Genomic DNA, 25,133 nt, shown 5'->3' with positions numbered 1-25,133 from the left:
ATTGCACTGTTACATTATAAGGTTCTCGATGGCACAGACCTCTCTGATTTTTGCATATGACACTCTGGAAAAGGCCATATATGCTGAGGAAGTTGGATTACTATAATAATAACAAGTGTGGAATATAAATAACTACAGACTGGTTAAATCTGTTTCTTCCTCATAATTGGTGTGCTATAGTATACATGCACTAGGTCAAGAGTTACGTGCATTTAAAAGAATATTAATGCACTAGGAAGCATGAATATAATAACCTAAGATAGATTCTAGGACATTTGTTTCTTCTAGTCATTCTTTAGGCCACGGAAATGCTGGCATGTCTGATATTAATGTCACCTAACACCACCACCGCCACCCACCTTATGTCCAATGATTTGCAGAACATATTATGCATAGGATGGATGAACTACAGCTGCCTAAACTGTAGCGTATGGCCTTGTAAGGCTAGACATTTTGCTCCTAATGAATCAAACCCTCTTGATGTTAAACCTGGTCCCCCTGCTGATGCTGGACAATTCCAAAACCTACTGCCCAGCGGCTCTAGCAGCTAATGAATCTGTAGGCTGCAGTATGCACAGTGTTCTTAATAGTGTTGTGTCAGACTGATATGCACACAGTGTTTAGTTCTGGCTTTCCTATGTGAGCTGCAGAAGCTTTCCTCCAGCATGCCCACTGAGAAGCAGCAGGAAAGCATAACATTCTCAGCCAGAAACAGAAATCATAGGTGGGATGTTAACAAGGAAACTGGGATAAGGGGTGGGGATGAGTACTTTGATTTCTAAAACCCCAGTACATTTGCATCCAACCACTGCAGGAGTGATGTGGAATTTTGCAGTCTCCTCTTCTAGAAAACACATGCATCCAGACAAGGAAATGTGAATGATCTACAAGTGATGTTCAAGAACAATTTTCATAAGGACGAGGAAAGGCCGGACAATAATGGAATAGTGTGGATGCACACTCGATTTCATTATTTGTCTCCTTTCCCCCTTTTAGGGAGTGGAAGTAATTCATAAGGTCAGCAGGTTCTACCAAAGCCCCATCCTGCTGTATTGGGCCAAACAGCAACAGAAGCTAATAACAGAAACCTTAAAAATGGGATGTCTGCACATAGGTTAATCAAGGATCTGAGTAGATTCAAAACTTTTCAGTCCTTGGCCCTACCTTCATCCAAACATGCATTTAGGGAATCTATTTGTTTGTTTGTTTATTTTCTTAATCTCCCATCTGGCCGGCCACCCGGCCACTCTGGGCAATGTACAATAGTACAAACAATCTAAAACAGTAAAATTAAACATTAAAATTTAATATTCTAAAAATGCCCTAGCCCACCCCAAATGCCTGCCCGAACAACCAAGTTTTCAATGCCTGGCGGAAGCTCATTAGAGAGGGGGCATGGCGGAGTTCCCTAGGGAGGGAGTTCCACAGAGTGGGGGCCTCCACAGAGAAGGCCCTCTCCCTCGTCCTCACCAGCCTAGCTGTCCTGGCTGATGGGACAGAGAGAAGGCCATCCGAGGCTGATCTTGTTGAGCAGCCTATCTGGTGTTGCTGGAGGCGCTCCTTGAGATAGGCTGGGCTGGAACCGTATAGGGTTTTAAAGATCAAAACCAACGCCTTGAATTTGGCCCAGAAAGCAACTGGCATCCAGTGCAACTCCTGCAGCACCAGAGTGATGTGATCACTCTCTTTTTACTTCTCCTTTTTTATCATGTATTTGCATTGTGACCCACCTTAGGTCAGGCTGCAACCTGAGGAGTCAGTCCCAACCCATCAATTGCTCTCAAGAAAATTGAAGGATTGTACTGATTTGCTCCTAACAGGAAACATAAGAAGAGCTTTGTTGATTCTGTCCAAGGGTCCATCTAGTTCAGCATCCTGAGCCAGATCTACACCTTTTGTCAAATCGATACCATCCCATCGTGGTGATGCTATATCCCTTTTGCAGATTTATACCTCGTAGTGCACACAGTGACATCCATTGCACTATTTTGGATAATATGGAATATTATTAGTGGGAAATAAGGCTAGAAAAGTGGTATACGGAATGCCTAATGTGCCTCAACAGTTATCAGTGCACTTCAATACCGATAAAAGCACTGGTGTAGATCTAGTCCTGTTTTCGACAGTGGCCAACGAAACACCCTTGGAAGGTTCACAAAGGTTCTGATGAAAAGCAGCAATTGAAATACAACCCATGTTACTGTATAAATAAATCCCATGACTCTATTGTTTTGCCATATTCATTGCTTCTCCAATGAATATGGCAAAACCACAGAGTTTATGGGGGATTTGTCATTCTGCACATAAACTAATCATTTATTTAGCTCCTGGGCCAGCATTAAGTCATACCTTGTGCCATTGGCCATCATTGATTTTGTTGGGAATCATTGTGCTTGTGTTCCCATGTCCCAGGTCATAGCTGAAGTAAGGAAAGCCATTCTTTATCTGAACAGTGGCAAAATCAGCATGATTGATCCGGGCCATATAGAAAAGCAACCCATTTTCAGCCGTAGTTCTGATTTCAAATTCAATGGTGAGTCTGCACATTTGGGGATAAAAAAAAGAAAGAATGGAAAGTCAGAAGCATTAATCTGCTTTATCTTTTAGTCTTTCTCATAAAGCTAGCATTGCCAAAGGCAAACTTATTTATAAGACATATAAAACCAAGACACCTAATATCCCTTGCCAAAGTGTATGGATGTAATATTCATGCACTTACAGTACAGACTTGATTTAGGGCTTAAGCTACAAACTCTATGTGTGCAGAAAAATAGGAAATCAAAACTTGCCCCTCCATCCACAAAAGGCCATTAGTTCTTAAGAGCAATCCTTCACAACTAGGCTTTCAGTTTGTTGTAATGGATAGGTGTGACCTCTGAGCATGCCCGTCAAAAGTTCCACGGTGAGGGGATGAATTGGTCATCTGTCAGCTAGAGATGGCAGAGAATTCCACCACGGACCCCAATGAGGCTGGATTCCAAAGAATCCAGCATCTGGAGTCTGTGGCAGAACAGGGAACTCACCTCCGCCTCTCTCCGGAATCCATCCGGGCTGGCTCCTCCGTGCAGCAATCCCGCAGAGCCGGCCGCCGGGTCTGCATCGCTGGTGATACAGCCAGCTGCCATTGCCATGCCATATCACTGGGCTAACTCCGGACGCAAATGGTGTAGCAGATGCCATTTGCAGCTGTTAGGGAAGTCAGAGAATTCCGCCACGGATATCGGTGAGGCTGAATGCCAGTGCATTCGGACCCCTGAAATCTGTGGTGGAATGAAGCCCCCCAGCCCCCCACCCTGCGAAATGGGCCCAGAACAGAGCACCTACCTGCTGCCATCTGTGCTGCATTGCGAATGGCGGCCACGTCTGCAGACACTATTCACTTCTTCCATATAGCCGTGATAGGCTACGTAAGTATTTACGTAGCTGTCCCTGCATTACCCGTGATAGGCTACATAAGTATTTATGTAGCCTATCACGGCAAAACTAAGAGAACGCAAATGGCAGCGGCTACGGCGGCTGCCATTTGCGTTCCCTTGTTTTTGCCATGTGATAGGCTACGTAAATATTTACGTAGCCTATTACGACAAAAGACAGAGGCACAAATGGCGTAGTGGCCACCATTTGTGTTCCCTTTATTATTATTTTTTTGCCGTAATAGGCTACGTAAATATTTACGTAGCCTATCACGGCAAAAAAAAAAAAGGAATTTTTTTCCCATTCGCTGTTGTTGTTTTTTTTTGCCATGATAGGCTATGTAAATATTTGCGTAGCCTATCATGGCAAAATACAGGGATGCAAATGGCGGCGGCTATGGCCGCCGCCATTTGCGTCCCTGTGCAGGCTGCCCAGTGGCTGCGGGTGGCCCCGGCTGGCAGCTCTGTGGAATCTCCACAGAGCGGAACGGCTGGAGAGAATTTCGAGGGGAGGGACAGAGCCCCTACCCCCCACTGCGAATGTCACCCTTTGAAAAGGTAAGTGACTTTCGTACATCCCTAGCAGCCGTAAAGCTGTTAGATTAACTTGAGTGCAGCCGCAGATGGGATGCTCTGAATCAACAGAGGACATTGATTCTGAGTTTGGTGGGGTGAGGGATCAGATCTGTCTCTGTCTTCTCCCTCCGAATGGCCCGCGATCGAGAAATGTGCTCAAGCATTTACATGGCAGACATGTGATTTGAATTGAGGAAAGTCCTTCCTTGGCAAGTTCATAGCATTATGCTGGCATTACACACTGCCAATATGGCGCCCTTAACTTTTATTACTAGCTTATCTCCGATCATTTTGAAAGTGGGATAAAGGGGGAAATGTGTGGGAGACGTCCTGGAGGTTGACAATGTTGTGTAAAGGACCCACAAACTTCCATGAGTTTAATGCAATAAATTGCTCATATAGAGACACCTATAGTGTCGGTAGCTTGCAATATACATAATTCCAGGAAATTAATTCCAACAACAGAGAGATGATCTTATTTGCCTATGACATTTGGAAACCATTAATTCTCTCTCTTTGGTATTTTTGTTTTATTTTTCTTTGTTCTAAAAAGCTTTTTAAAGGAATGCTAAAGAGCTATACTAATTTTGGAAAGTAGCTTCTGAACTAAAATGGAATGCTTGCTAAGTATAGAGTCTATCAGTTTAGCTGAATTCTAGAAGGACAAGAACATTTCATATGGTCATTTTGTGCGGTACTTAGAAGTAATCTTGCTCAGCTCCTTCAATTGTGTCTGCTCTGCTTAAAAACATATCTACGGTTCAGCATACCACACTAGCAGAATGAACTTCTGGACCAATCCATCTCAAAACTGGACGTACTTATTCTTAACTTTGGTGTCATCAAATGCAGCAGCAATATGGCTGTTCCTTGAGAGGCCAAATTGCTTGCCACCTTCCAAGGCAATTGGCTCCACATCAGCAGCACAACGTTCCTGCAAAATAAAATGCCATCATAACCTCTTCTTCATCATGCAGCAGTAGTTTAGGATGGACACTCTCTACAGAAAGCAATTCACATTTTGTCTGAAGAATGGATCATTCCAGCATCTCATCTTTGCGTATGGCAGAGTTCACTTCCTGCTTTGCAGGAGGAGTATCCTATCCTAGGACATTGTGTCTCTTTCTTCTTTTGCAAATAGTTCTAGTGCTTGTCTTTTTAAGGAGCACAAAGAACCATCTATCTCAGCACACATATTTTATGTATGCAGCAAACCCAAATTGCTGCTTCAGCTGCTTTTTGGGTCAAGGCAGGTAAAGCAGCATCCTAGGTTAGAGAACTGCGGCAAACTGGTCTCTTTACGTCGGATTGGATCCAGGATCTGCCTTTTGTGGACAGAAGAGCTCTGCTCATGGAAGGTGCCGCTGTCTGATTTTCAGGGATTCCCCCTCCCCACTCCATTCAGCAAGGTCCCCTGACCCTCTGTGTAGCTTCTCAGGAGGCTGAAGGAGACACCATGGGGAGGAGGGGGAGGGAAGTTCGCTTCTGTCAGCCTAGTTGCACAGGCCTGAATCTGGATCCAACCCATCCTGTTTACAATTGAAAACCCATTATTTCCCCACCACTACAATTTTTAAAACTGTGATCAAACTACTACTTTTATGTCAAGGACTGAGGGCTGCTACAATAGGTTTATGGATCCGGATGACGGGGGTGCTGCAAACTGTACCGCATTGCCCCGCAAAAGCCTCTTATGAGGTTCAGCTAAGCCAGGTAGTGTTGCAACACTGGCAAAACTGAACCAGTGTGGGGAAGGGGCGCTTTGTGCCCAGCGCCAGTCTGAATGGTCCATTGCACGGGAGCTAGAGGCTTTATACTGGATCCTTTTCATGACCAGCTAGCTGAAGAAGAGTACAGGCAGAAAGAAAATTGTTATGCTCTCCCTTATATATGCGTCTCCTATTTAATTTAAACTGAGACTTGTAGTAGTACTCCAATGGGTGGGAAAATGAGCAAAATTGTAATCATAAATGTGCAAAAATATGCAAAACTGAAATCATATCATGCAGAATGGATGACAACTAATGGCTTTCTTGGAATCTTGATGATCTCTAAAATATATCTAAAATATAGCTCCAATAATTACTCTAACAATAATATATATTTGGATAGATGAAAAAGAAACTAGAAGTATACAATGGTGACTGTGAAGTCTATGGCCTTAACATAGTTCTTTTTCCATATCCAGTATAAAGAAGAAATGAGGTGTGTGTGTGTGTATGAGAGAGAGAGAAAGAGAGAATGGATAGAGGGGTCCTGACAAATGTAGTGTAGTCACTTAAAGAATTAAAATATTTTTGATATAATGACACTCTAGTTTCAGGCCCAAATCAATGTCATATACTAAAGATGATGATAAATATGAATGACATCTTATATATTTTCAATTTCTATTAGGTATGCTATGAAAAGGCTAAATCAGGGAAGGGCAGCTCATGGTACTGCCGAGGTTTTGACCTACAACTCCCGTCAGCCCTAGCCAGCATAGCTAATGTTGAAGGGTGAGGGGAGTTGTAGGCCAAAACATCTGGAGTGCCACAGGTCACCCAACTCTGGGCTAAATGAATGATCAGAACAGTACCAGAACAATAATGCTACTGGGCAAAATAGATCTTGAAGTCCAGAAATATATATCTTTAAATATTTTGTTTAATAGCCCTGACTTAGTCACATCCGTTTTTTCTGTTTCCATACCAATTCCGCAGAGATCTACAGAATGCAAGGTGTGGAGCTCACTCTGTAAAGCATTTTGAAGACATCAGAAATGATACAGGAACTTTATACTTTAAAGGGGAATTTCCTTTACTTTGTAGTTTCAGCAACATTTGTTTCCATGCAAGGAAATCTTCACAGTGATCATGAACTGGGTTTCCAATAGTTTATTGGGACAAGCATACTCTTCTCCATCCATTCCCAAGGTGAAATTGATGGGAACATACAAAGCTGCCTTATACTGCGTCAAACCATCTAGCCCAATATTGTCAACACTGACTGGCAGCAACTCTCCAGGGTTTCAGGCAGGATTCCTTCCTAGTCCTTCCTGGAGATGGTGGGGAATGAACCTGGAACCTTCTGCATGCAAAGCAAGGGCTCTACTACTGCGCTACAGTCCCTCTCTTTACAGAAAGAGAGAGAAAAATAGAGAAGTAGAGAAAGACATAAGGCACAAAAACATTACAGCACTTCCAGACACAGTGTTTTGTGGGTACTGGATACTCTGGATCAAAACATGGGTCACACATTCAGAGTGCCAATTACAGCCATTGCTAGTCCAGATGAACCAGCAAGATCTTCATGGGTTACTATCATGACCAAAACAGCAGCACTCACTCTAAACACCCCAAATGGGAAACTTCCTTTGAGGTACTTCTTGTTGCACATCCTGCTTTGGTGCTACCATTGAACCAGAAAGTCAAACTAGGAGGATGTCTGGAAGAGCCCAGTTACAAATGTGTGATGATAGTCCTTCAGCAACTGACCACTGACAAAGAAAAACAAACCCTCCCACCCTACATTGACCTGGTTCACATGACACAACAGCATACCATAGCTTAATTTACCCACAGGGGCTGTTGCATGGTGCCAAGGTCCCACAGGTGCCATTTTTGCATGGCACCTGGCTTGCCGTGGCTTGATGTGTCAGGCAAATGCAGGTAGCAATCCTCAAATAACCCCTGGCATGTTTTAGGGTTCTCTAACCCTCAAATAACCTCTGCCACCTGGGTTCTCACAACACCGGAAGCCAGGCACCCATGGGTGACATGCAAAAATGACACCTGCGGGTGCCCAGCATGATGCAACAGCCCTCATGGATAAATTAAGCCATGGCGGGCTGTTGTGTTATGCAAACCTGACCATTGTCTACATCTGTTTCAACACAGTCATATACTTTTCCTGTCCATTACAACCTGAAATGGGTGTAATAGATAAAAACATATACAGCCTATCCAATGACATAGACTGGGAAATAAGATAAATATGCTTAATGAAACTAAAATTACATTAAATATTACCGTGGAACAAAAATGTCCAGAGGGAGTAGTTGAAAGCATCCATGCTTAATCAGAAATGTTGACTAAAGGTTTGTGAGGAAGAGGAGACTAAAATAATAAAAATATAATAACAATGCTCTAATCCTGATAGGAGTACTGGCCATGTATACCACAGAACAGCTCTAAGAATAAACTATTTTATTAATACTTGTAGCTGAAATCTTGGTATTCCCTGTGTGATAGTAAACTGATACCCTCAGAAGAGCTGTTTGAGCAAATGGAAAGACTGCTGTCTGATTATCTCACACATTTGTCCGCAAAGTTGCATGACCAGGAAGGGGGGTGGGGAGCCATTTAGTAACAAAGAAACAAGATCACATCACTGAAACAGCACTGCAGTTCAACTAGCGGTGTTAAATAAAACTGGGACGGGGGCGGGGGAGCTGGGGAAAACACTAGGAGATACCGTCACAGCGTCAAAGTCAGCTGAAATGGTGGCACTCTTCACTTCAGCAGCACGCAAGTCCTGAGAAGCAGTAAACAACATGAGGCAGAAGAAGCAATCACTGATGTTGTTCTCTCGCTAAACACATTATAGCATTTCTAGCAGGAAGAGTTCCTGCTAACCCAAACTTATTGTTCTGCCTATTGTTTTAAAGGCCAGCTTCACCTTTTAAAATGAAGACCAGTCCCTATTCAAAGTGCAATTGGAGGTCTGTTTTTGCCTGCATCAAGCCTGCAGCACAAAGTGCAGTAGCAGGCAGCAAATCAACCTGAGAAGAGAGAGTCAACCTCCAGCAGCCAAAATCATTTAGTACTGGGAGCAAAGCACTAGTGCAGAATGAAGCCAAAAGGATTAAGCTGGTAAGCAATAAGTTGGAAAATAATTATTTGCGGCATCCATGGTTCAGATGCTGCAATGCGATAGGTAGAATCCTTAGGGCGCTGAATGTTAGATGGAATTACCGTGGTCTAACAATACATGGAGAAGTGTGGACGTTCGATCTTGTTTAAGGTTGCACAACGAACATTTCAATAGTAATAAATTTTAGAGGGGTAGCTGCGTTAGTCAGTTGCAGCAAAAACAATAAAGAGGTTCTTGTGGGACCTTAAAACAACAGCACATATTTTGTTATTTCAATAGTAAGGGTCTCTCCAGATCTAATCTGTGCAGTTCTTGGGAGTAGTGGGCACTCTGAGTGAAGAGGCATTCTGAGAAAGATATTTCAAGGAATAACTGGGATCACCTCAACAGAAAGGGAAATTTTACTGATACATTCACGTTCCTTGCTCGGACAGTATGGCAGAAACAGTTTGGAATTCTGAAAACAACACATGCCTGCTTTTGATATATATTTAAGCCTTTATTATCTTACTGCATCATTCCGCGAAAAATAAATAAATAAATAAATAAATAAAATTGAGCAGTTCAGAAGTCAGAAAAAAATCAATGATAAAAAACGGAATATATGAAGCTGATTTATACCAATGAGTACTATCCATTGGTTCATCTAGCGGCGGACTCAGAATTACAGCAAGGGTGACACCTGCAACCTTCTGTCTATAAAGCAGGTGCTCTAAGCCCAAAGAGGGCTTGTCTGCTGTATGAACTGAGAACATCTCACATCTTAAGAGGGAATACGGCAATAGACCAACGAGTCTCTCCTACTAACTGATGTTTAACAGTTTTGTGTTATATGTTTCTAAAGAGATATCACATGTGGTGATTAATTTTTATTATATTCACCTTTTGGCGATTTAGTCATTACAAATTAAATTTTGTAGTCCACCATATTATTAGTTGCAAAAGCGAAATATTTTGTTTGGATCATCATCATTATTACTATTATTATTGTGCTATGATACACCAATTGAATATGCCTCTTATTATTTATTTTAAACAGTTGGCACATCTGTTCTATCTATATATGCATCGGCAGTGATTTATTTAGTACCTGGCTGCAAAGGAAACTCAAAAGTAAAAAATCATTTCAAATCTTGTTTCAAGCTGGGAGTTTATGACACTTAAACTTTGGTTTGAGCTGAAAGCAGGTTACCAACTTTCAGCTGGAAATCTTCTGGCTCAACTTGTTTGCATCTCTGACAATGTTATTGGACTATATGTTCTTTAAAATAACTGGAAAATAGTAACGTTGTTAACTTCCACATGTTACCATTCCGCCACCTTGTGGGAATTAATAAAAAGTGCTGCTTTATACCGCATGCACATACAAGAATTACAACTATCATCCTCTATTATTATTAAGACTGATCTTAGCTAGAAAAAAAAAAATTCATGATTCTTTAGAGAGGCCGTTTTTGAGGTATACAGTTAGCAAGTTAGCGAGAAGGCTCTAAAACTAGTGATCCATATGTATGTTAACAAGTCATGTATAACTCAAGACCATCAGAAGCCACAAAATTCTCTGCTCACTCAAGATGCCTCTGACTGATTTTTGGAAATTTCCTTCTCCCACCAGAGCCCCACCCCCCCAAGACAGAGCCTGTGCTATTCAGGATATTCTTCTGACCTTCCAGAGATGCTTTTCAGGGATACAGGAGGCTGCAGAGGAGAGGAGAGGAGAGGAGAGGAGAGGAGAGATCTGTTGCACGAGTGGCAACAGATCTTTCCAACAGAAAAAGCTTGTTCAACTTTTGGGTCCAACCCCTTATATTTAATCTGGTGATTGTAGTAGACAAGAAGAGAGATTGGCTTGATTTTCCACTGTGGCTTCTATAGGAGTAACTGATGAATGCAGCAAACAGATGACAAGCTTTTGTCACCGGCGACAGAGAGCAATGTTTGAAATGTTGACACTCTGACCTATAAACAGTTCTGTCTTTTGAAAGAGGAAAAGAGAAGAGATTGAGTAATAGGATTCCAACCCCTTTCTCCTTTAGATGACAGTTTCATACATAAGCCTATCACTGCAAACTGAAAAATCACTACTATCTGATAGTATGGCACGGTGGCATGGGTGAAATTAAGCTAGTGACTCCATCTATTCTGTATTACTCTGGCATTTACCTTACATACATAATATGGCCAAAGTTACTGCCCTGATGGCAGTTTCAGCAGGAAAGTCAAACAGACGACTTTACTGGAAGTCGATTCCTAATGTGATAATTTCTGTGGAAAGGGAATAAGAGACATTGCCAAAGGTATGGAAAGCCTTATTGCTACTGTCTGCACTAAATGCTGCGGAGAGTGTGTCAGGTTTTTGGTGATGGTGAACAGGAAGAAAAATAAACACAAAATAACTGGTCTCCTAAGGAAACACTGAGTATTACATTCACTTTTAAAAGTATTAAGTACATACTATATCCTTTTGTTTAGTTTTTAAAACAGCAATATCCAGGAATGAGATTTAAATAAATGTTAAACAACTACATAGAATCATAGAATAGTAGGGTTGGAAGGGGCCTACAAGGCCATTGAGTCCAACCCCCTGCTCAATGCAGGAATCCAAGTCAGAGCATCAATCCAAGTCAGAGCATCAAAATAAAGTTTTGACATAAAGTTGTCAAGTTCACACTGCCCTTCTTGAACTGCCTTGTCTATTGTTATTAACTTGTTGTTAGGGCTGTGGTGTTCCTGAATGCTGCAAAGAAGCAATGTTTCACCAGGCATCCATGCATGCCTTGTTTCTGTTAATTCAGGATACAGGGAATAGACAGAAAAGCAGACAAAAACAACCTCTCTAGTTCTACCTGTATGACCAGGAAGTTTTGCCCTGGCAAAACTGATTTCCGCGGAATCCACAGAAGCTGCTGATAAGATTAAAGAGGGAGCAAATGGTAATTTTATCCCGCGCATGACTGTGTTCATCCTTCAGCTAAAACCAGTGGCACACTCAGTGCTTAAGCTACATGGGAAGTATGAGCCACCAGTAAGTCTCACTGAGGGAGTACTGAGGGCGGTGTTCTGTAAGACCAGTAAGTCTCACCAGCAAGCCTCATACTGAGGCTTACAGAACACCGCCCTCAATACTGAAACTGATCTTATGGCAAAAGGATTGGGTCCATGAATAGATCATATTAGACATTCACCTTGCCCAGGGTCAGTTATAGCACACAAGCCCTGTTCCAATGTTTAGCCCCCAACCCAGTGGTGTCTCTGAATGGACACCTTTACTGTCTCCCATATAGGTGAATGGCTGCCATCCACTTCTATGGGAAAAAGCAAAGAGCTGCACCTGGGGATTGTGTGGTGGAGGCACATCTTGTTTCCCCTCGACACTGTGTGTGCGCGTGCACGTGTGTGCATGCCCACACACACGATCAGTCTCTGTGTAGAGACATTGCCCCCCCACACCCTGGAGGTGTGCATAAGAGGAATGTATAACAAGATGCACTGGGAGTGAGCTTAAAAATGAACTGATTTAGGGTTTGTACACAGCTCTTGTATGTATATCCAGTAACTCTATTCCAACCCAGGGCTGCTGGTACAGGCTATTTGTTCCAGTGTCATAATTATTCTGCATACAGCCCTGGGCAGAAGCAGATCAGTTGGATGTGGCACTCAAGCTGATCTGCAATTGGGCAGGGGTCAGGGGAATATGTTTCATGCTCAATATGTTTCAAGACTAAGAATGTTTGGGGTCCAAATCCAAAGACAGTTAGTCACACCAAAGTCCCATTAAAGTAGTTGCAACTCACTTGTTCTATTGATATCATTGGGACTTAACTTTCTCTGGGTTTGGGTCTTGGTGTTTTTCTGAGTGAGTCAAGAGACAGCAGATTCTGTATTCCGGTGTGTTGTCCTGAAGAGGGATATCATTCAGAAGTGGGATGAAGCCTCCATATGCATTCCCGTTTACAAGGAGTTACGTTAGTAAATCCAGGAAATTGTTAATGCACCATCACCATACAATTACGCAGTTTCCTAGTCCCATGTAAGAACATGCAATTAAAAAAAACTATACATGGCAGAGAAACAAAGAGGACTTACAGGTAAAGGAGGGAAGGGTGGTGGAGGAGGGGAAGTGGCACTTGCTTTCTTCTCTTCTGTTTCTGGCCCAGGATGGATCAAGACTGTCTCATGGGAAATGTCATCCTCCTCCTCTTTTTCATGCAGTAGCCCTAAATCAGGACACCGGCCAATATCTGCATTTTCAAAGGACACTGGCTGGGCAAAATCCATCGGACTAAAGAGATATAATTAAATCAGTGGTGTTAAATGGTGTTCGTTCGTCAACTGCATTCTTTTTTCCCCTGTATATTTATTATTTATTTCAAAATCTGTAATCTCCTTTTTGAAGGGAATACTCAAAGTGGACTAGGAACTTAATTTATGAATTTACAGATCGTCCCATTTTTAAAGGCAATTTTGGATTCGCTTTAAAAGACTTCTGTTTCATTCACCATCATGGTGAAGAGCTGGGGTGGTGTATAGTTAGAAAGTTGAACAAGATCTGGAAGACAAAGCTTAAAATCCATGCAGAGCCATAAAACTCACTGAGTGACCCTGGGCTAGAGACTATCGCTCAGCCTAATCTACCACACAGGGTTGTTGTGATGATCAAACAGGTGGGGGAAGAACTCGTGTACCCTGCCCTGATATCCTTGGAGAAAGGGCAAGATAGAAATGTAACCAATAAAACATAGTCCAAAGAAGCTAGCTTTTTTCTAATCTCTTTCTGTCCATCCATGAAGAGGAGGTCATGAATAAACCAGTGAGTAATGTCTGTGCTAATGAAAACTCCAGCCAATTTAAGATATAGGATATAATTTCAAGTTCAATTAAAAGCTGTGATGGTATTCTGTCTGTCTGTCAGCAAAGTGAGTCCCTCATATGTGGACATATCGGGAAGCTAAACTGGGGGGAGGAGAGGATCTCAGAATATCCTCTGCAGTAGAGGGCAGTGTGCTGGTGCCGGCCCTGACCATGAATTGTCAGGAGATTGCCTTTGCCTGCCCTGAGCCAACACAGGAAACACCATATTCCTTCTGCAATGAATCCCTTAGTATTGGGGGCAAAGGGAGGCTGAGAGTATTTCCTTCCCCTCCAAAGTGCCTGTGGGAATGACGGGAAAGTCCTTGGGCATGCTGCCTTCAAGCCCAAATCCCCACAATGAGCACCTTAGGAGCAAAGGCAGGCAGAGCTTTTCCTTCCCCTCCAGAACAAAACTTGAACAACTCCTAAAAAGTAGGGATGTGTAGATCAACAAAATCCACTCATTGAAGTCCTCCAAATTTCACCTCAAAACTTGTTCTGACTTGAGTCCATATCAGATTGCAAGCTTTATTTATTCTTTTCACGTGAAAGTCTGTGCATATTTTCTTGTGCATTTTTTCAAATGTGCACATCAACTGCACATATCTTTGAAATGTATGCATTCATCTCCCATTGATTAAAGCACATTTGTGCGCATTTTTTCAAATGTGCACATGCTGTTCAATGTGATGTTTTTGGTCTGCATATCATATTGCAAGCTCAGAAAAGTATGGATTTCAACTGCAGATTGTTTCCAAGTCTGTATTTGGTCTGGAAGGTGAATCCTGATAAAAAATGAACTGAAATGAATTTCTCATAGATCCCTATTCCAGAGCAACTCTTTGGAAAATCCCTGTGCTGGGGCAAAGGGTGGCAGAGCCTAATCTTCCTCCGTGAAGTGAGTACAGGGCAGGGAGAATTTGGATGCAGAAATGAAGTGTGCTGTTTTGGCATGCAGTCCCTGCATGCAAAGTCAAAAATCCTTCCACCAGCTGTTGTCCTGGGGACACAGGAAAGCTGACCCTTCTCCTTTCCTTTGAAGTGACACAAACTGACTTTCCTTCCTGTTGGGTACACACTTGTAAGAATTAATTTGCAAAAGCCACTTTAATAGCCTCAGCCCTGTGTGTAGTCTACGATTTCGATATAAATCAGATTCTGATCATTTTCAGTGCTTGGTGAGGTTAGTAGATGGAGACTGTGTGTGACGCGTAGTCATCTGGTTCAGCTAATATACTAACAGACGGGTGTGTTTTGTTTTGTCTGATCACTGGGCTTAATACATCACATTTTGCCATCTATCTGTACCTGCAGGTTCTTGAGATTCTGCCCAACATGTGCCACAATAAGTGTATGAAACATGGTGAGAGATATGGAATGTATGCAATAATAATTACAAATAAAATAGAGATCTAATTTTCAACTATTCTTTTGCATATGATTAATGAACATCAGCAGATTCTGTTCAGCAAGTAACGTCCAGTTCTCCTATATTCATGTTCAGTTCTGTAAAATCACCAATAAACTGACTTATTTATTCCATCCAGTCTGCATAGTAGAGTTTTCCTTAAATCTCTTCTCACCTTATGATGGCATCTGGCATTTTACCATGGCTTGTATGCAACATTAGAGTAAGCCCATTGAAATGATTCAGATTTAAATGAGACTAATATTGGATACAAGTGCTTGCTTGACTTTGCCAAAAAAAATAAACATGGGAATTGGGCCTAGTAGGTTGTTTGGAGTGGGGCATCCAAGATTAGAAACTATTGTGTTACACCAGGCATATGTTGCTGGCAACAAATAAAGTATGTATTTATTTGTATACCACCCAATAGCTGAAGATCTCTGGGTGGTTCACAAAAATTAAAACCAAAATGCACACAGTTGTTGTTGTTCAGTCGTTCAGTCGTGTCCGACTCTTTGCGACCCCATGGACCATAGCATGCCATGCCTTCCTGTCCTCCGCTCTCTCCCGGAGCGTGCTCAAGTCCATATTCATTGCATCAGTGATGCTATCTAGCCATCTCATCCTCTGCCATCCCCTTCTCCTTTTGCCCTCAGTCTTTCCCAGCATCAGGGTCTTTTCCAGAGAGTTTTCTCTTCGCATTAGGTGGACAAAATATTTGAGCTTCAGCTTCAGGATCTGTCCTTCCAATGAGCACTCAGGGTTGATTTCCTTTAGGATGGACTAATTTGACCTCCTTGCAGTCCAGGGGACTCGTAAGAGTCTTCTCCAGCACCACAGTTCGAAAGCATCAATTCTTCGGCGCTCAGCCTTCCTTATAGTCCAACTCTCACAGCCATATGTTACTACTGGGAAAACCATAGCTTTGATTAGACGGACCTTTGTCGGCAAAGTGATGTCTCTGCTTCTTACTATGCTGTCTAGGTTTGCCATAGCTTTCCTCTCAAGGAGCAAGCGTCTTTTAATTTCATGGCTACAGTCACCGTCTGCGGTGATCTTGGAGCCCAAGAAAAGAAAATCTGTCACTGCTTCCATTTCTTCCCCTTCCATATGCCAGGAAGTGATGGGGCCAGATGCCATGACCTTCGTTTTTTTAAGGTTGAGTTTCAAACCAGCTTTTGCACTCTCCTCTTTCACCCTCAACAAGAGGCTCTTGAGATCCTCTTCACTTTCTGCCATTAGGGTGGTATCATCTGCGTATCTGAGGTTGTTGATAATTCTCCCGGCAATCTTAATTCCGACCTGTGATTCATCCAACCTGGTGTTTCTCATGATGTACTCTGCATATAAGTTAAATAAGCAGGACGACAATATGCAGCCTTGTCATACTCCTTTCCCAATTTTGAACCAATCGGTTGTTCCATGTCTGGTTCTTACTGTTGCTTCTTGTCCCTCGTACAGGTTTCTCAGGAGACAGATAAGGTGGCCTGGTACCCCCATCTCTTTCAGCATTTGCCAGTTTGTTGTGATCCACACAATCAAAGGCTTTAGCGTAGTCAATGAAGCAGAAATAGACGTTTTTCTGGAATTCTCTTGCTTTCTCCATGATCCAGCGAAAGTTGGTGATTTGATCTCTAGTTCCTCTGCCTCTTCGAAACCCAGCTTGCTATTCTCTGGAACTCTGCATTCAGTTGGATATATCTTCCCCTTTCTCCCTTGCTTTTCGCTTCCCTTCTTTCCTCAGCTACTTGTAAAGCCTCATCAGACAGCCACTTGGCTTTCTTGCATTTCTTTTTCTTTGGGATGGATTGAGTTGCTGCCTCCTGAACAATGTTACGGACCTCCGTCCATAGTTCCTCAGGCACTCTGTCTATCAGGTCTAATCCCTTCAATCTATTCCTCACCTCCACTGTATATTCATAAGGGATATGATTTAGGTCATACCTGAATGGTTTAGTGGTTTTCCCTAGGTTCTTCAATTTAAGCCGAAATTTTGCAACAAGAAGCTCATGATCTGAGCCACAGTCAGCTCCAGGTCTTAAAGCACACAGTAAAACAATATAAAATTGTTTTTATATTATGGGCAGGCACTTCTCACAAATATTTAAGACAGAAATGTAGGAGAGCATCCATTGGTTTCTGGAAGCAACACTGACATATACTCACACAGCATTGACGACCAAGTTCCATATGCAGCCACTGAAGGCAGGTATGTTCCTAATTGGGGCAGTGTGAAATTCAAGCGGTGTCCCTCCCACAAAAAGCTTCTTGACAGAAATAGGCTGATCTGATGGGAGTCTCTGAGACTGTCTCCTGTCTTCATCTACTTGTATGGCAAACAGCCTATAAAAATGATTAAAAGCCAGTTAATACACAGATCCCCTGATTTATTGATTTATTATTTATTTGTGGCATTTATATACCACTGAATATAATAAAATCTTTCGGCAGTTGCCAATATTAAGCTATGGCTGCATGATGGCCTTTAAACAAAGCTGAAGCCTTGCCTGTCAGGGCTTTGGCAGATGGAGAAGGTGGGAAGGCCTGGATTCTGTCCCTCCTGCATCCTTTCTCCCCCAAATAGTTGACTGGTAGGAGTTCAGCTTTTTTTAAAAAAAATTATTTTAAGGGCCACAGGTGCACTGCTCCACGTGGAGCCCAAACAATTCTTTAAAGTTTCCTAATATGTAAATTTGTAAGCATTGTTGATGACTGCATCCGCCATAAAGCTGAGTAAACCCAAACAACAAACACTTATCTTGAGCATCTTGCTTGGAACAACTGAAGTTTCTTAGTCAGGGCTTTAAAAAACAAACAAAACCCAAAGCCAGTAGGATTTCAGTTATATCAGAATCTGGATGAGCTGAAAAAAACAGCCGGCAGAGTGACAGCCTTAATATTGATAGTAAGAATCAAGTCTGTTTTGTTGCTATGTTAAGCATAATCACATACAGCCTAGTGAGGTAAAACAGCAAGGGGGCACATCGTATTTGGCTCTTTATTTTCTTGGAATTCATACTAGTCATTATCTTCTTGTCGAGGAACAAAGAGGCCTGAGTATGGTAGCTGCAGTAACCAATAAATGACAAAGACGTGGATTTCATGTTTTCCGATGCTAGGGACAAGGGCAATGGCAATATGGCGACAGGCTGCAGCACTAGGAGTCCCTTTCCTACAGAGGCCCAGTCCAGAGCTTCCTCTGAACTCTGCTCAGCAATAACTAATTTCTTTCCCAAAGGGCTAGAAGAAGCATACTTTTCACTTTGGTATTTGTTGCATCGTCTTAATTGCATTGAATTGCATCCAAGGCCACACTTGTGCAAGGATGCTCTCACAAGGGTATTTCCCAACCCCTCTGCCCCACTGTAACCCAATGAAAAGCCCCACCTGAGGCCTCAAGAAAGGCCTGGGATGTGGGGTGGAGGCTACAGCGGGAAGGGGGAATTGGGAAAAAGGCAGCTTGCAGCATCAGCATCCTTTCTTGATGCAACCCAGTTATAAATTGCACATTGCAATCCCAATCCTACGCATGTTTAGTAGAAAGTTAAGTCCTACTGAGATCAGTGGGTTTGATGATAGTTTTTCTTCTCCACTTGCATCAAGAAGCATCTTCTGCTCTAGGCCCTGCCTCTCTAACGAATCTCTTAAAAAGTACATTCATTTGTTTTCATTTCATCGGTCCCTAGGATTTCAGATAGTTTATTATTAATGGTGATAATAATTATTACTACTTTTGTATTGTAGTTTTATAAAGAATGTTACAGTAAGTGTGAAAGTACTTTTGTGGATGGGCACATCTATGTGAGCCCCAATAGCCCAACAACATTTTAGCAAACAAGGTGGTATACAAATTTTAATAATAAATAAATAAAACACCTTGTTAATTCCCCTCTAATAAATGGGCTGCCACTGAGATTTCTAACCACTATGAAGAATGCCAGCTCTAACCACTCATTATAACTGTCCATACACAACTTAAAAAGTAAAGTGTAACCATGGTAAGATTACAAAAGTGTAATCTTTTTCCTGGGAGTGCTACAAGATTGTTCATTAACATTAAGAGATCACACAGTCAAACATCACAAAGAGGAGGGTACTGGACATTTTAAACTGTCATATTCACTTTGGAGTATAGATCCAAATGTAGAAATAGATACCGGGGCCAAATGGAAGAGTAGCTGAGCATCAGAACAAATTCCCCACTGAACTGGAGAATTTGAAAATTTGCTCAAAATAAGCTCAAAAGCTTAGAGGAGAAATTGTCAAAGACTTAGGCAGAATATATCTTATCCTTACAGCACAGTGCTATACATGTCCCATTGAGTTCAATATGCACTGAGTTCAATAGGACTCACTCCCAAGGAAATGTGTACATCACTGCAGCCTTAACAAACCCTGGTTCTCAGGGCAGGAAGCAGGGCTAAATAAAACTGAAGTGTCGCACCCCCACATTAATGGGACTGCACAGCTGCGCATTTCAGTAAAATGGGCAAAAAAGGTCACGGTGAGTCTGTTAGGGAAGCGTGCAGTACATCACAAGAAGCTGCATTGCTGTGCAGTCGTGATGGGGTGGGGTGGGGTGGGGTCAAAGCAGTGCCATATAAATGCAGCCCTGGAGAACAGAAGAACATCAACCCCATATTAGATGCCCCAAATATTTGGGTACCACATTTCAAGCAAAACTGGACACTCCTAGAATTGTTTGATTTAGCTGATAAACGCTGTTGCTGTCTAATCTCTATCGTTTACAAAGCCCTCTGATATTGTTCTGTTACCAGAGAAATTGTTTATACACTCTGGCCCAGAAGACTGACAGACAACGGAGGAGCCTAAGTCCTCAATGCTATCATATAATTATCATGGGAAGGGAAGCAATTAGTTTATAATTGTATAGGCAATTAACTTTCTAAAGCGTTTTTTTAAAAAAGTCCTCTGCTTCTAGTAAAATAAAGTCTGTGTGATTATTAGCAGATGAAGATGTTTATTTAATAAATGATTTGTTTCCATTCCTATTCTCATCCAATATATGGAAAACTGAATTCTGTTGTACAAGTGTTTTTGACAAAGCTTATGAAAATCAGGATAAGACTAGCACAGATTTTTGTCCACTAGAGGATGCTGTAAAAGCAATAATGTGCCAATTCTAACTGTCCTCCTCATCTGGTAACAGATTAACATCATCCTGTGTATACAACACTTATTATTATCAATACTTGTCACATTGCATTTTGTCACAGCGATGTTGGTGGCCTTTTCAGAAAATTAAAAAACCTTGTATTTTTAGGAAGTGGAAGTTTTAACCAAATCAATTATTGCCAAATACCAGTGTGGATGGTAAAGATCTTTGCCTGGGAGTTATTTATAAGGTCATGGGTCAAGGAAGGATGCAGGTTTTGACAAAATGTAATGAACAGGGACAGAAATGAAAACAAATTAATGTACTTTAAAAGAGATTCATTAGAGGGGCAGGACCTATAGCAGAAGATGTTTCTTGATGCAAGTAGAGAAGAAAAACGGTCATCAAAGTAAACGCTTCTGGCCTCTAATCTAATGTCTCTTCTGATGGCTTCAGAAGTAATGCAGAATAGACATATGTGTGACATACTTCCACGTCTCATCTGCAGATTCACATTAAGGGCTGTACTAAAGGTTTGCAGGTACAAATACATGGCTTCACAGCAATACTTTTGGAGGGAGTAACCTCCCCTCCTCCCCGCCACCTCACAGACTGTTTTCATTTTTGTTCATGGTAATTTGCAGCCACTGTGTTCTCCTTCTAAATGGTGTTTTCCCTCCATTTGTTCAACTTTTCAGTAACTGATTTATCACTGCATTTGTAGCTCAATGCAATAGCCGAATTAAGAATTTTCTGTTGCATTTAGCACACAAATACCATAATCTTTTGGGTTGGCTTTAGCTTTTGAATCTCCAGTGCAGAATTGCATGTAGGGTTAGCTACTTCCAAGATGTGTCTCATTGCTTCAAAAGCATGGTTTGGCAGCCATTGCACAAGTGAGCATTGCATCTCCTTTCCACAGTGTTGAGTAACAATTGAATGGGGAGGAAGGGTAACTAAGGAGAAAGAGAAGAACTAGCTCACACCCATCAAGCATTGCATCTGCACCTGACATCTAGCAGCTTGTTCTGGCATGAACCCATGCTGTTGCTGCATGGCTCAGAGCCACAGATGTCCATCTTCTTTTGATTGCTGTTTGGTGGTAATGTGAGAAGGTACAGTATATACTTAGCCCGGTTGCAAATCCTGACTCTTAAAGCTATAGGCCCCTCTTCAGGCTTGGAAGGTAGCAATGCTAATCCTTCCCAATAGTTTTATCTGAAAAACTTATAAAGAAGCTTCCATTTCAATTCAGTGTGTGGCATTAGGTCCTGATGTGGCTTTTGCTTCTCTTTGGAAGCTGTTCCCTTAATATTAGTTCAAGTTTCAATTCCTCAGTCACACAAATTAGATTAATAAAGTGTATTTGCAAAAAGTATCAAAGGTTAAACATAGCAATTTAGATTAATGAAAATCTTAAGCAGCAGTGCCTACACTAAAGTGTGACCTATGCCTTAATGAAATCGTCACTGTCAGAAATGACTTTTAAAAGAAATCTGCCTAGAGATTCCATTCTTCTCAAACTTTCAGTTGCTTGACTGGAATAGATGTTCAAGGTTAATATGGTATCCCTAATATTCTGATTTATTACCCCGTGAGTCTTTCTATCCAGATGGAGTGTTCTCTGCCATCATGAAACTCTCCAGATTCAGGTTTGATGGTGATCCTGTGAGGATCCCTTATTCCATTAGAGATGTGCACTTCTAGTCGACCTCCATTCAGGAACACTGCATAATAGGCCTGCAATGAGAATCAACATTCTTTCTTAACCATGTCCTTACGCCTAGCCTTGTGTTCTTCTAAGATCATTCCTTAACACAGCACACCCTCTCCCTTTATGTATGACAGAAAATAACACAGAGCAAAATCTTCCATATACTTCATTACTGATGAACCAGGAGGAACCTACTCTGTTGTAGTCACTGATGACAGTGATTTGAAATTCTCATGCATCCATGCATGTTTAACCTGTGCTGCCAACCTACTGTGCACTGCTACAAAAGAGAATCTGTATTGCATCCACACAAGCTACTGAAAGCCAGGATCTTCTATTTTATAAGCTGGTGAAGCTGTTTTTGTTTTTTAAAAACAAACAAACAAAGCACTTCTCCTCCCAGTCAAAGGCAATATTAGGATTTAGAGGCAAAGCCAATAACAAAATACTAACGGCGCAATCCTATGCATGTTTAGACAGAAAAAGGTCCTACAGCTCTCAGCAGTCTACAGCCAGCATACTGGGAATTGTAGGACTTCTTTCTGTCTAAACATGCCTGGGATTGCATCTTAAGTAGTGTATCTGTCAACTGTCAAGTGTGTTCAGGGTGCTTGCTGTTACAGTAAAAGGTAGCTTACAGGTGATAGAAGACTGAGAGATGGTTTTGCTAGACACTGTTGGTCATGATATCTATACTAGGAATGGACAGATCATCTACTGCTGGTCCATGTCAACTTCACACATGTTCATTCCTAAGTCTGTTCTGTCCTGTTTCTGTATCAATTTAGATATTTTTAAAAACACATATGAAAATGCACTTTATTTTTTATTTTTCACAAAATATGTATTTTGGTATGCATTTTATACAAAAATATCCATTTTTTAAATATTTTTCATCCTAAAAATATCAAGGCAGTTGGGCAGAGTGAATGAAATTCTTGATCATCCCTACTCTACCCATTGTTTTCTCCCTCCCTCCCTCCATGGCACACCAGGGAAGAGAAGAGGAGATTGGGACTACCTAAACGAGAAGGAACAACTGATTTGGGAGAGCGCTATTTCTACAAGAGCTCTATTTCAGTGATGTCTATGATACAGATAGCAACAAAATAATATTGTCTAGAATATGCCGATGTATCAGTCAATATATAGCTCAAAATAAAAAAGGAATGTTCTTTAGAAATGGCTCAGAATATTATGGTTATTTTAAAGGAACTTAACATCACTGAGAACACAGGGTAAAGAAAACATTAATAACTTACAGTAAACCAGGCAAGGCAAACCTCTTTCAGCCTGAGCAATGAATTCAATTCCAGAGAAATTCTCGGGGGCTGTATTCCAGTGGTGGGGTGGGGGGCCAAAGGCAAAAGGCTACAGCAAAAATATCAGAGATACCAGCATATTGTAGCTTAAAGCTCTTCCTGCCAGTAACTGAGCTTTAGGGGAAGCATTTCAACCTTTTAGAATGGGGAAAACCCTGCAGAAACTACCCTGCATTGGGAAACTACCAAACCATCCATGGAGGGCAAAAGGGGCAAGGGAAAGGGGGCGTGACCATCTGGGGAACCTTGGAGGGCTGGATTGGAACCCCAGGTGGGCCAGATTTGGCCCCCAGATATGAGGTTCTGCATCCCTGCAGTAACCATTTTGTACTGATACACTGTAAAAACATACACACCAGTATCATTTTTTAAATTAAACCACTACATGAGCAGTTCCAAGTGATTGCTCAGTAAAATGAAAAACACATAGAAACCATTAAATGAGCCAAATCACTGGCCTGTAGATAATGTATTTTTATACCAGAAAATATCACCTTGCATATTGTTTTCTGCTGTGTCTCTATTTGTTTTAAACACTCACAGAATGCCAGAATTATGGAGAAATCAAGGGGAGGGTGAACAAATCAGTGACTGAACACATGGTTTGCAGACATGATTTGAATGCTTTGGCATCTATAATAAAAAGAACAATCTAGGTGCATCTAATTCTAGCATAATAACATACCCCCTCCAAAACAAGGCTGACTTTCAAGGGAACTTCCATCTTATTTCCTTTCCCACAAAAGATAAAGTTGGAATAATTTATTTCACAGTGCAGGATTTGAACATACATAGCTTATGCCAAAGAAACTAGAAACAATAAACCACACGTTCTCTATTGGCATGCTGTGTACCTGCCCAGTCTGCCTGCGTTTCCTCCTTGTGGGCACAGGCACCCCGCTAGTGCCGAAGAGTATGATGCCAGATTCATTTTTAGTGCTGAAGGACAAATGGATTTCTGTTCCCACGTGAAGTGAGACTGGTGGCATCTCCACAAAGCCTGGTTTAGGGAAGCTGACTGTGTAGATATTCTGCAGGAAAGAAGGAACGGAATGGACAACTTTCTTGAAACAGCAGATTCAAATGAATAAATAGTGCAACAGTTTACATTTCGAAGCGTTGTACCAATATTTAACGTCTGTTAAATTATCCAGTAACTGAAAACATTTAGGGCACAATCCTATGCATGGTTAGACAGAAAAAAAGCCGTACAACACCCAGGACTTCCAAGCCAGCATAGCTGGCTCAGGCATAGCACAGCATCCCTGGCTCAGGAACGCTGGGTGTTGTAGGACTTTTTTTTCTGTCCAAACATGCATAGAAATCTTAAATTCAGCCAAAAATAGTTGAAACATCCAGGCTCCCAGTATTATGGGCAGAATCCAGTGGAGTGCTTATGCCCCTGCCGATTCTCTTACGCCTCACCAATTCTCTTTGAGCAGATGGCTCTTTTAGAGTTCTGGCTGGTTCTGACTGAAACCCAGAGATGGATTCATAGCTCATGGAAATCAGAGCCCCAGCCTCCACTGCTGCACTGTATCTTTAAAATGCTCAGTGCAGAGCTATGAAGTGGCTAGGAATTTTCCTGCCTGTTTCTCCTGTCATCATGTTGATTGCCCTCCTTCCCCACTGGTTGTTTTGAGCAGGACTCCAGATGCATCACATAGCAGGTGGGGAAGGAAGAAACACATGCTGAGACTGGGGAAAGAACAGACTGGAAAAGCTATGGCTTCAGGGAGGAATTTAAAGGGACAACACAGGTCTGTGGGTTGCAAGCATAATAACCTGAATCATGGGAGTTGACCTACAAGTCACTTCCTAAAAGTTCATATAATTTAAAAGCAAAGCAGTCTATAGAAATAGAATAAAACAGCAG

The 25,133-nt window shown here is 41.8% G+C and overlaps 1 protein-coding gene across 1 annotated transcript in view; it reads right to left on the bottom strand.

The window, feature by feature from the left end:
• The window catches only part of LAMA2 (laminin subunit alpha 2), a 619,437-nt gene that overhangs the window by 9,109 nt on the left and 585,195 nt on the right, over nucleotides 1–25,133 (bottom strand). The window contains exons 53-58 of the mRNA XM_084827486.1: nucleotides 24,112–24,288; nucleotides 21,813–21,961; nucleotides 17,272–17,448; nucleotides 12,933–13,128; nucleotides 4,811–4,923; nucleotides 2,350–2,539 (exon numbers count right to left, since the gene is read on the bottom strand). Coding sequence (XP_084683612.1) covers nucleotides 2,350–2,539; nucleotides 4,811–4,923; nucleotides 12,933–13,128; nucleotides 17,272–17,448; nucleotides 21,813–21,961; nucleotides 24,112–24,288 — 1,002 coding nt within the window. The remainder of the gene's footprint in view (nucleotides 1–2,349; nucleotides 2,540–4,810; nucleotides 4,924–12,932; nucleotides 13,129–17,271; nucleotides 17,449–21,812; nucleotides 21,962–24,111; nucleotides 24,289–25,133) is intronic.

The sequence above is a fragment of the Heloderma suspectum genome, chromosome 1 (genome assembly GCF_057233095.1).
Source record: "Heloderma suspectum isolate Gila_16-S chromosome 1, 16-S_ref, whole genome shotgun sequence".
Taxonomy (NCBI): Eukaryota; Metazoa; Chordata; class Lepidosauria; order Squamata; family Helodermatidae; genus Heloderma; species Heloderma suspectum.
This window is presented reverse-complemented; position numbering and strand designations above follow the sequence as displayed.